This window comes from Tyto alba, unplaced genomic scaffold, assembly GCF_018691265.1.
Source record: "Tyto alba isolate M040663 unplaced genomic scaffold, T.alba_DEE_v4.0 Super-Scaffold_9, whole genome shotgun sequence".
Lineage (NCBI taxonomy): Eukaryota > Metazoa > Chordata > Aves > Strigiformes > Tytonidae > Tyto > Tyto alba.
The window spans coordinates 13,399,216-13,411,998 of record NW_024881330.1 but is presented as its reverse complement, the minus strand read 5'-3'; the positions used below and the strand labels follow the sequence as shown (position 1 = coordinate 13,411,998).

Genomic DNA, 12,783 nt, shown 5'->3' with positions numbered 1-12,783 from the left:
TCGACCCTTCTAGACTGCTGTTGCAGCAAAAAAAAAATCTTACTCTTTCTTACTCACTAGTCCCTAATGAGTAAGGGTGCTTACTGATTTGGTAATGTGATTATTGCCATGGGCAGAGAGAGGGATCGGGGGCGAAAGCAACATCTCAGAGACTGGAAATAGATATTTTCATAGCACTGTACAATTTGCAGAATCTTCCTGGACTGCTGCTCTGCAAGTGGGCTATGAACTCTGCTATTTTGAACTGAACTATCAAAGAGGGTTTGGGGGCATTTTCATGATAGATGTATACCTGTGCTACAGAAGCTGCATCGGGAACTTAAATATTTCCATTTTATGGTCCTATTTTAGACTCCAAGATGAACTTGGATGATTTCATCAGTATGAATCCCAAAGTGGGATGGGGTTCAGTGTTCCCACTTCCAGACTTTGTGCATCAATTTGGCAAACAGACTGATTACAGCTATTCCTTGGAAGCACAGTGAAGTGAACAAAGAAGTTCTCCATGCTTCTGTTTTGAGTGGGTGCGTGTTATGCTGCTCTTACACTGTATTTATGGTTTACATTTCTTTACATGGAATAAGTATTTGGGCAAATAGAATACCAAATCAGAAATACCATGAACTAAATAAAAACTTTTATTTTGAATATGTAAGAATGAACTTGGGTTTTAGTATGTCAAATCAAAGGGAGAGTTCCCACCATAAGCATATTACTTTTCCATCTACTGTGCCCAAATTGAAAAGAACATTTGCATGCTGTATGAAAAGCTTTTGGAAAAATACATGCATAAAATACTGAACAGTGTAGCTCAAATTGTTAAATGTCGCTACATTTTAGAAGTGAGTATATTTTCTTTATGTTATAATTTCTATCACTTACATAAACAGACAGTGTGTCTCAGTTTAGTCACTAACTTTATCAGTTAGGCTTATTTAGCAGAAGCCTGAAAGCCAGACCCACAAAGGAAACATAGATTTAGCAGTACAATCTTTACCTACCAAGCACTATGTAATACCAGGTAGGTAGTTTTCTGTGCTGTACAAGGGGAGAATTAAATGCTTACCGTTTCAGTTAAACTGTTCCAGTGCTGATGGTTGCTGGAAGATGCATGTGCTTTTCCTTCTTACACTGGCTGTGCATTCTCACCTGCCCTTGTGTGTTTGCACTTGGGTTTTGTCTGACCCTATAGTAATCCAGGGTAGGGAGCTAAATGACAGAAAGAAGTAAAGTTTTGGTTTTTGTTTTGTTTTGCCTCTTAGCTCCTTGAACTGGCTTACCATGAGGTCAGACAGCTGCTCTTGCTGGTTTAAGGAAATCAGCAGGAACATATGGTTGGGGGAAGGGAATGAGAAAGCCTCCCCCATACAGGGTCATTTGCTGCTGAATTTCCTTAGAGGTGATACCCAGCTGCATCCTTGCAGGAGAACCTAGGAAAGCCATCACGTTGATGTGGGATTTGGAGCAGTCTCTTGCGTTTTAGAAGAGTGCCCTAAATATGGGATTACAGAAATAGGCTAAAATGGGGTATTTAATTCTCTGGTTTTAGACCTGGTCTACTTTATATACTTGCATATCATACAATGACAGACTGGTAGAATAATTCAGGTTAGAAGGGTCAGGCGGTCTCTAGTCCAATCTCCTGTTCAAATCAGGTCAGACTAGGCTGCTCAGGGCTTTATCCATTCAAGCCTTGCAAACCTACTGGGATTGAGACTACAGTAAACATTTGTGATGAACTTCAGTCTTGGTGAGGAAAAGCATAGTAGCTGTGTTAAGTATTAAGGGATCACTTTATTTGTAATTACGAAAAAATAAAAAAACTTCAAAGATGTTTACATGTATATTACTGTTATATAGGTGTATTATTATCCACATATTCTATTACTGTATCTCCCATCAGTTTCAGAGAATTTACTCAGTATGTTAACAGCAGAGGCAGACCATTGAACAACTGTAGGATTGATTCACTTCATCCAAACACCTCTTTTTCTGTGTCATAAGGGCTGGTTGAATATAGAAACTTATACTTTCTGTTGCCAGATGCAGCACAGCTGGTTGGCTATGCAGATAGGCTGCTACCACACAGATTCCTTGGGTGCCAGCACGGACTACGGATAGGTAGGGAGCCAGTTGTTGGGGCAGTCATCTGCAGAGTGGAACAGTTGATCTGTAGCTTCTTTCTCTGAACCAACTTAAATAGAAGAGATAGAGATGATGGGACTTGGGATTCCTGACACACAGGTGCTCAGAACTCTCCTGAGAGGGGGCAGCTCTGAGGTTAACCAGATGCACCTCCATAAAAGGTCTGATGGTGCATGAAATGACAGCTCTTTCTGCATGATGCTTGATGGGGCAGGTGTGCTTTGAATGAGTTAAGATGTTGTTACTTACTGGTTTTGAGTGATGTCAAGATTGGTTGTCTGTGTGCACAGCAGCAGAAATTTGCCTGCTCAGCTCTGTATAGAGGCTAACCCACTGCCCAGGGCATTGCACACACTGCCCAGGTTAGACAATAGCAGAACTGAGAATTTAAAGATCCGTGTTTTAGTTGAACAGGTTATGTTAAGCACTTTTTATCCTTCAAGTGACTGACTCATATACACAGAGTTCCTGTACATTCCTCAACAGACCCTTTAAGTTGTTGCAGAACGTTAGGTTCTCATCTCTCTCTACTTGAGTATGTCATTTGATTTAAATACTGAGCTGCCATCCTCAGCTAGTTTCTGGTGCCTGAAATCCATGACACACTCCCTTTAGTGAGGCTTAGACACAAGAATCTGCCTGATTTAATCTAGTTTCAGGATCAAGGCTGTTAAGGAGGAGAACAGTCACAACCATTATTCAGAACATGCAAGTTTTAAAAAAATAATCAATGTGAAGAGACAGTCCTTTTTCTCTCTAATCATTCTGAACAGATGCTTAATTTTACATGTAGCAGGCTGGGTCTGTGTGATGATAGCTTTTCTAAAATTAACGATCTTTTTGTAGCTCTTGTAAAAAGTTGTCATTCCAAAGGGATAGGTAAAAGCCAGAGGATTATTTAATTCAGTGCTGAGGATGTTGATGCTGTGCTGTCTCTGTAGCCCTTCAAGCCTGGTGGCATTTCATCACCATTTCAGGTGTACTGCCAGAATTCAGGAATACACCAAATGCTCATTTAGGGTTCCAAATACAAACAGGAACTAGTTGCTTCACCATAATTAGCAGAGACCAGCCCTTTTAATCTTCCCCGTGCCTAGGTGATGTCCTGATATGTCCAGCACAAAGATGTGCTGCTTATTCACTTTCAGTACAATTATTTCTTAGCGCAGCTTAGCTTTTCATTCCCTTTTAAACTTCTTTACCTTGTCCTTTCCCACAGTGAAGTCCTTCTGTTGTCCAGTGATTATTACAGCATTTATGTGCTGAGAGCCCTTGTGCAGTGGCTTTTTGGACTAGGTCACTCTTGAGTCAGGTACTGACCAAAGTGAGGAGAAAACCCCTGCCCTCAGGTCAGTTACAATCCCATGGTCTCCCAGCTTCTGTATTCTGTTGGTCACTGGAAATTCTCCAACACTTCACTTCCAGACGTGTTAGGGCAAGACCCTGATAGCCTTATACTCATAATGGCACGATGTCCTAACTCACAGGTAGTTCTTGCCTCTGTCAGGCTGTTGATGCAGTAAGCTGCAGAATGAGATGGGACAGCCATGTCTCTCCTGACTTTTTTTCCTCTTTGCTGCTGCTTTTTAGTTAATAGTATAGTTTATTTAATAGCTAACCTCTTTTAGTTGCTTCTTGGGGACTTTAAGGAAAAAACCACCATATTTCTGACATGTATTTGCTTGGTCAGCATATTTCTGCAAACAAACAGCCAGGTCTGTCTTGAGAAAATACCATTTCTCAGTTGGCCAGCAGAGAGAGCAGTCAGCATTCAGTGGACAAGCCGGCTGGGACGCTTAGCCAGAGGCACTCTCCTGTACACTCACCCCTGCCAGAAGCTGTTACAGTTAAAAAAAAAATAATTCTGACAGCAGTGCAGAGGTGATCCATATCTTGCGAGGTTGTCACTAATGGGTTATGTATTGCCCTTGACTGCCTGACTCTCTTAATGTCAGTGCACGTCCTTCCTGCACATCAAGGACTATGTGTGAGCATCGTCAAAGCACCTACCAGTTTTTTGGGATCTGTTCAGTATTCACAATCCCTGCCGAAATGGGTATGTGGCACCTTAAGTTAACCGACTAATTGCTTTCCTATCAATCTGTGGATTTCAGGGGCTAAATTTAGTCACCCAGGACATTGCAATCTGATCTGCGCTATTAAATAAGCTGCAGGGAGGCACCAGGGTGCATTTATATGAATCAGATTCCAGGATGAGAGCCCAGGTCGGGACATTTTGACCAGCGTGGTCTCCTTTCCTCAACCCCTCATCATCCAGACAGAGCCTCATGCGTGCACTGAAGCACTGTTGCTCTCCCAACACTTACTGTAGAATGGCCATCTCTGGGGCCCACTTTTCTTCTGTTAGAATAACTTTGGTCCAAATTTTTCTGTTTTATGGTGCTGTAGTTTTTTCCCCCACCTTTTCAGCAAACATGGGTTGTGGGTTGAATGACCTGAGAAAGCTGTGGGGAATAGGTAGGAGGTGTGAAAACCCCACCATGTCCCTGCAGTAGCCACAGTTACCTCCTACCAGGTGCGTTGCAGAACCATTACTGAGACACAGTCCACGACCCAGGTGATGGCTGTCCCCTGCGACTAGCACAAGGCACACTGCCAGCGGGGAGGACCAGCAAAGCATCGCTTCACACATCACCTGGCAGAGCAGATGGCTCTGGTTTTGGTGGGGTTGCCCTCCTACGACACTTTGGATTCACAGGCTCAGAGAATCTCCTCTTCTCTTGAGGTGAAACCTGTCTGGACGTCTGTCTTCAGGTAATTACCCACTCAGAAATTTGAGGGAGGGAATACTGGTGATTTTCTTCCTCCTTCTGGCTTCCTCTTTATGCAGGAGTTGGCGCAGTTGAGGCCAGGGTTAATGAAGCATACCCACAGAGTGAGTGTCTGGAGGCATCTGCTCAGGTTTGCTCAGCAGCTGTGTGTAGCCTTCCCCGTGGAGCTCAGCTCTCAGTGAAGGTTTTCCTTTGTGATCATGGAGTCAGAAGCGAAGCACTCCATACAAATGCATCCTTTCAGCAACTTAAGTGCAGCTGCGGTAGTGGTTCTGGAAAATCTCTCCAGTTTGACCTAAAATAAACAAATATGGTTGCTTAAGTATCCTCAATGTTTCCTTATACTTACAGTAGGAAATACCTTGGATACTGAGGGCAGCTAAAACAAATCTTACTTAGTTATCTAATGCCTCTGGCAAGTCCCTGAGTTTCTGAGTGAGCTAAGCCACTTCCTAGGCATGAGGCATACCGAGCTTTGTTTTATAGCGATAAAAATAAGCATTCAAAGGACCTGAGCTGTGAGCTGTCACTCACAAAGTCCGAGTGAAGGAGCATTATTCACCTGAAGCTCATTTTGAGTGTCTGGTGCAGGTGCAGAGGGAGATGAGCAGGGTGTTTCTGACAAGCTGGATTCCTGACATTATATTACTTAAAAGCAGGAAATGCTCATTTGGCCTGGTTCAGTGTCATACTGGCCTTCCCATGCAAGGCTATATCTGGAACTCAAACACTACAATAAGGCAGGAATCATTATATGTTATTTTTTTTAAACAGCCTACACAGTTAGAAGATGGTAGTTATCTCGGCCTTCCCTTCTTTTCAGTATGCAATTGTGGCGGCGTGCTTCCCACCGTCTCAGCTCGGCTGCTGAAATGGCAGCGCACCAGCTCCATGCTTGGAGCCACCCCGACAAAATGTTCTGCTGCGGCTTTTAACCATTTAGTATTAAAGCTCCCTCTGCTTCCACCGTTTCTAACTGCTGAGGTGAGGCAAGGGTTTCCAGTCCTTGTTTATAGCCAGTGTAATCAGCTCGGCTATTTATACTGTACTCATCACAGAGCACTTTGCTGTATGAAATGGTCACAGTTATATTTATACCAATGCAAAAACAAAGTCATCACAAATCGAGGAGGCGACATTCAGAGTATTTTTTCCTTGCTACATCATGCTGTTTCTTCAGCAATTCAAACTTTTATCAGGCAAAGTCACACTCCTAGGAAGAAAATACAGCCCGCTGCAAGTCAGGAATCCCACCAGCATTTATCTGTGCGTGTGTTTTTGTCATGCTTGAAGTAAATGCAACTGTTTAGTCAAGTAGCTCCTACCAGCTGCTACCTCAGTACGAACACCCAGCACTGCCAGCAAAGTCCATAGAGTTGTCTTAGTACAGCTGAAAGCAGAGTTTGATCCGCTCTGCCAGAGGTACTAAAAATACCTTTTAATATGCTAAGGTATGTGTCTGGCCAAGAGTTGTTTTCAAATACATCATACCATGGAGTTGCTACAAAGTAAATGGAGCCCAAGCAGCTCGGTCCTGAGATTTAAAATAAGCAAGGGAGGGCTGCTGGGGTCCAGCCTCTCTCCGGGCTGGGGGGCACCCCCATGGTGCTCCCCCTGCCTTTATCCTAGCAGTAGGTTGGGAAGAAAGGACTTGGAGGGGATTTGCAGTGCCTTACCTGCCATGTTTGTCAGAAGTGTTTTACTGGGAAGATTGTTTCCTTAACCCTCGTTCTCATTTAACTTATTTGATAATTATTAAATAAATAAATAAATGAAAAACAAAGCAGGCTGAGTGTTTCTGAGATCTGAAGGGCCATGTGAGGGGCTTCGTTTCCAGCAGAGAAGACCCACACATGGTCCCAGCAGCTCCCGTCTGCCAGCCTCTCCAAACTCACACTGGGCACAGGGGCAAAGCCCCAGCCTCCTCCAAGCTGCTGCCAGAGGCTGTGGGAGCAGGGGCAAAGCAGTCGCCCTTCCCCACAGCTGCACAGCCTGAGTGAAAGAAACCTTTCTGCTGATGCTCTCTGTGGTCTCCCAGCTTTGAACCAGTGCGAAATCCACAGCTGTGGAATGGCTCAGCCCAGCCCTGGCCGCATGGGCACTGGTTTCCCAGCCCTGGCCAGGGACCATGGTGTCCCTGCTGCCGGCTCCCTGCAGGGGCAATGCAGGGGGTGGAGGCGGCAGGGCATTACCACCCCACTCAGGATGCTTGCTGGGTTTACAAAAATCCTCAGAAATGGGGATTATTTGTGCTCATTCCATAAGCAAATGCCCTGGCTTAGCAGGTGGAGTCCATGGCAAAAACCCACACGTGGAGCTTGGCCAGCGTTGAAGACATCTGAGGCCCGAGATGTGACAAAAGCACACATGTGGGGTCCAAAAGAGGCGATGCCATCTTCACTGTCACTTGGTCTCCTCTGAGAGGGCATTGTTATATCTTGCAGTAAGGTCCTCTGCCCTGCCTGCATAGTGCAGTAGAGCCCGCTCCCAATTAACGTTATACCTGCTTCTCACTGCTGCTGCTTCGTGCCATTTGGAGAATGAGCTATGGAGCTCCAGTGGTACAGCCATTAGCACGGCTGGATTAGCCAGTGGAAGCTTTGTTTCAAGCTTTCTGTAATAAAATACTGCTGTACTGCGGCACACTGGCTAGTTAGGGTTTCACTGCCAACTTAAGAAAATGAGGGCAAAGGGTGATTAAATATTAAGTACTATGCAAGATCCCAGCTGATGCAGTTCATCTGGTAACCTGAGGATGGGCTGGAGGTAAAAGTCGCTTCCTGAGATACCTGAGAGAGTACTATAGCAACCCATCCTGGCCAGCAAGAGGAGCTTTGGGGTTTCTTCATCAATCTTCAATGCCAGGAGACCTCAGGGGTAATGTGGGCTCATGAAGGGACCAAAATAAGGACCCTTGGAATATCCATATCCTTTTTGGATTTCCACCGCTTCTGTAAATAAAACACCATTTCTGGCTGTCTTAGACTGCCAAGCAGGCTATACTTACATCAGGCAGAATATATTCATGAAAAAAACAAAAGAGGTTCATGATTAACACAGAAACATTCCTTCCCCACCACATGATGATCCATGTCCTAAAGCCTCTCCTTCAAGCAAAGCTGCTGCTGACAAAATTATTGTCCATCCTTACACTACAGAGCAAGGCTTCTGAAAGACAGCTTTTATTAAGTGTGTGTCTGTATGTCTGCACGCACGTGTCTCTGTACCTCTCTGTGTGTATGTATATAGATGGCTGCTGTCACAGCAGCATGTTCTGCAGTGGATGTTGCTTCCCATGCTTGCTAAGCTCACCTCAGCATTAGCAATGAGAAGCGTTAAAGTACATCCTCACCGCTCCCGTTAGCAGCTGGCTGTTCCTGAGGAGGACCCACACCTTGGCTGCTGCTACCTGGCCAGGTGTAAGGGCTGAGAGGCCTCCTGCTCCGCTCCCTCCCTCGCTGGCACGAGCAAGTAAACCTGGAAAAATCATGGCCCTTTCTTTTCTGAGGCTCCTAAGCCAACACTCGACTGCAGTCCTAGTGATTTCACCTCCCATTGTCCCCCATATCCTATACCCCCTTGGAACCATTTAAAGATTTTTTTTATTTTTTTTTTTTTCTGATATAACCTGGGCCAAATCTTGGTTCCTTTAGGAAGACAAACTGGCAGGGGAAACACTGACAACTATACAGGCAAATACTGTATTGCTTGAAAAACTTTGTTTAGATTGCCCCATTGCAGGGAAGTTGTTTGTTGTTTTTTGTTTTGCTTTTCTTTTTTGGATGGCGTTAAAGACACCATAAAATTAGCTACAGTATTATTCCAGTGATTTGTACACTTCATATTCATGCGCCTTCCAAATTAAAAGCAGCCACGATAAAAATGAAGCAAAATAAACAGGTCCTGAGGAGGACCTAACCCCCTTTCCTCCATGCTCCCAGCAGCCACCAAATGCAGCGGGGTCCTGGGAGGGCAGGAGCGGCAGAGCCCGGGCTGAGCGGCGTGGAGGATCCTTGGGAAGGCTTTGTTGCTCTGCCAGGGGGATATTAATGTTTCTGGCCAGCTGACAGCGTGTGCGGTGAGCGTAAACATTTGGCTCCGGCAAAGAGTTGCAGATGAGGGAGGCGAGTTGTGCAGGAGATAAGCGGGGTCCTTGCGATACACGCACCCAGCTGGGCGAGGGCTGTCGCCGGGCCGGCGGGTGCGAGCGGGACCGGGCGTGAGGGCCCGCAGCACCCTCGGGGAGGAGTGGGCACAGGCGGGGGGACATGAGGCATCGGTGGGGGGACAGGGGTTTCGCAGCAGAGCAGGGCCCGGGCCCTGCAGCCTCCTTGGGGCTCCCGGCTGCTGGCTCATCCCGGGGCCCGGGCCAGGGTTGAGAAAGGCTTGAAAATACGCTGTTGGGGGCACATTAGGGGTCTGAGGAAAGCAACGTTGAAGGTGCTTGCAGCACTGCTTTTGATTGTGGCGTGTTTTGCATCCAAACAGCAGCCATTTTGCAGGAGGTGGGGGGCGGGTAAGTGGGTAAAGAGCATCCAGGCCTCCGCTTTCCATCTCTTTCCAAGCAGACGAGCTGACTGCGCTAGTTCAGGCTTAATTCATGCTCTGGTGTCATCGCAACAGTCTTTTAAAAATCGGGTCTTACCCTTTATGTCAGGAGACAGAGCAGGACTGCTGTGCTGCCGCCTGGGGTCAGCAAGCCTTACTTTCCTGAAGGGCCATGTGGGGGAATTTTGCATTTTTGCAGCCTTTAATTCAAATAAAGAATAAATAACTTTGTAAATATTAAAAAAAAAAAAAAAAACAAAACCAAAAAACTTAGGCAGCCTGAGGAGGAGGGGTTACACCCAGGGGTGTTACAAACCCGCGGTGCCTGGCTCCGGGTGCCAGAGGATGAGTGGCACACGGTGGCACCTCTCCTGCAGCTACCACACGTGCGGGTGTGTGTTTATGTGTGTGAAACCAGCTAACTTAGCAGTTTTTTTCTTCTGAATGTTCAACATAAGCAGGGAATAATAAAATGCAACTTTCCCGCAGGGACCAGAGAAAACAAATTACTGCCTGGGTATAGCAGAGGGCAGAGTCTGGCTCATTACTTTCTGTGAAATAATTCCCACGAGGCCTTGTGGAAACCCAGCAGTTTTGTTTTTTCCCTTCTTATTTTTCTACTTCCTTAAACTTTCCAAAATACTCTGCTGTAACATATTTTCCCTGATCACATGTGTTAGTGAGGAGAGAAAAGGTTAAATTCTCCTTTCATACTATAATGTAGTTCATTTCCTGTTTTTCACAACTGTCTAGACACAGATCTAACGAGCATTAACCCTGAATCCCACCATTGGGTTAAAAATAGAGGCTTTAAATATAAAAGTGTGTGGTAAGAGAAAGATTGTAGGTTTCTACCTACCACCAGGAGCCAGCTCTTTTAAAGGAGAACCATTTAATTGTCTATAAGCAACGAAAAAAAAACACAAATAAAATTACTTCAGTTTCAGAGGTTTAAAAAGGCTCCTGGTTGCTTTATATACACCACCAGCAACACAGGCGCTGCTGAGCTGTGGCACGGACAGGTTGGTCCCCTTTCAGGAGTTATATTTGTCTGGATTTACACCTCCAGCTATATCCAAAAAAGAAAGGATAAATTCCACTTCAGTGGAAGAGCTATAAAAAGACTGGGAGAAAGTCATTTAGGAGCTAACCCATGTTGAAAACTGTGGTCAGGTTCTGGTGGGAGACCCACAGACAAAATGTCCCCCAGGCACAGCTGAGGAGTTTGCCCCAAACGCCAAGGGGAAAAGCGATCCCTGTGGTACCAGGAGGCACCTCTTGTTGGGAAGGCAAGGCCACAGTGCATTGGGTCCCAACCTACCAAACCATTTAAACATGTTCAGTCATGACCAGACCCAATGGGACTCTCATCAGCTTAAGCTGGATCATGGTTGGGCTGGACCTTGGCCCTAGGTTAAGCCTGGCAATTGCCCCACGGGTGCGTCCCCTCCTCTGACACACTCACCGTAGGCTGGGCTGCCCCACCAGAGCAGGGAGAAGGAGAGAAAGAGATTTTTGGCCTGTAACATGAGCTAAACCCTTCGCAAAAACGCAAGGTTTGCTTGTGGAGGAAAAGAAAGGGGAAAACAAAACTGCAGCCCACCCCAGCCCAGCACTGGGCGCAGGCAGGGACTGAGGCAGCTTCTAGGCCATCGCTGACAGTTTGTCACACACCGGTGCCTGTCAAAACTTACCCACAGAGGCATCATTGTTTATGTACTTCACAAATAAAAATATATGCCTGTAAGAATAAGCTTAACTCAATGCTCAAAAGCACCGTTAAAGTCCAGATTCATGGTGTGCTGCGAAGACGAGGAACTTGCATTTCCTGCACTGACTGTGTTTCACTACCTGTACATGCAAACCCCGCAGGGCTTTTTGTTTTTTTATCCTGTGAAGCTGGGAGTGGGTGCCTTTCCTGTCCCACCACCCACTTTCAACCGTTGCATGAAAGCATTAGCACCCCCGGGGGGGGACCAGGCTGGACCTGCCACCTCAGCTGCAAAACCTGTGGGTGCTGCCTCCTTCGTTCAAGGCCTATTCTGACTGGGACCAAAAAAACAATCCAAGGAAAACATATTAAAAAGGCATTAGTTTGTTTGTTTTCTACTAAAAAGCACAGTACACTATGCATCAAGAATGGCAAGGGGTGAACTCGTGTCTTTCCAGCTTAGGGAATGCCTTTGAACCTACATGAGTTATTTATAGAGCCTTTTAGAAAACAGTGCTCTCCCAATTTCTGCAATTTTGATGACAGGAGCAGCTCAGGCTTTGTCAAAAATAAAGCAACCCCCTACATGATTGACTGGGGTTCACCTCACATCCCTTGTAAAGCAAAACTGAGGATTAGGGAAAGTTGGAGCAAAGCTGAGTCATAATATTTGTTGTGTAAGTAGTTTTCAAAATGCTTTTTTCCTCAAGCTACTTCATTAGGCTCCAAGACAGACAGTGAGGACACTTCAAGGAATTATACATGCTAACTTGTTATCATTGATCAAGGCAGGATGTCGTCCATGCTTCAGGCTGCCTCACCATTTTATCCCTGAGTGCTCTTAAAAGAGTGAAGGTGTTAGCAGCAATAACATGAAAATGGGAAGAATTACAGACAGACTTCACAGACCCACCCAACAGATTCCTAAAAGGATCAAGTATTCCCCCTAAAGAATTTAGTTTATTAAAATAAATGGAGTTGAATATTTTCAAAAAAGTTTGAGTAAAAAATGTGTCTTTAACAACAGTTTCTTCATCCCCTTGTTTAGAAGGCTCTGGTGATCTTGCAGACTGTCCCATGTTTCCAGAGAGTTGTGTCCGGATGTGCAACCCTCTAACTATAGACCTGAGGCACAGCATAACTACAACACTTATGAAACCACTCAAGCATACCTTACTTGCTAGTGAAATTGAGATTAAAAACAAAGCATCTGCATTTTGTGCTTCTTTTCATAGCTGGCATAGCTTTCATGAGGCAAGTAATCCTGTTTTGCCATGTTACATTCTCCTGTTCCAACCTGAGACACATTTCATTTTCCTCTTCAACTGCTTTTCCCCCAATTTACTGTTAGTCCATTCAGTGGGCTCCTACTCGCATTCCCGCTGAGCAGGAGCCTGGATCAGACTGCTGCAGTCCTGACTCTAACCAGATGCAATTGTAATTGAAAAAAATATAAAAATCAAAGTCACTTGGATAACATATCCAGAGAAAACATTTCCATAAGCTATGAGCTGAAGCTATCAGACTAACATGAGCACTAGTGATCTTTTTTTGGGGCAACGATCACTCCTGTGCTTTGGGAGAGTA

The 12,783-nt window shown here is 45.3% G+C and overlaps 1 protein-coding gene across 5 annotated transcripts in view; it reads left to right on the top strand.

Annotated features, from left to right (window-relative positions):
* Nucleotides 1-12,783, top strand: part of NTAQ1 (N-terminal glutamine amidase 1) — a 35,623-nt gene that overhangs the window by 11,563 nt on the left and 11,277 nt on the right. For 2 of the 5 annotated variants that reach the window (XM_042786045.1, XM_042786047.1), the window contains one exon: nucleotides 352-6,715. The exons of the other annotated variants lie outside the window; for them this stretch is intronic. In XM_042786045.1, the coding sequence (XP_042641979.1) occupies nucleotides 352-485 (134 nt within the window). In that variant the 3' untranslated portion in view covers nucleotides 486-6,715. Of the gene's footprint in view, nucleotides 1-351; nucleotides 6,716-12,783 lie in introns of those variants that run through there. 5 annotated transcript variants of the gene reach the window in all.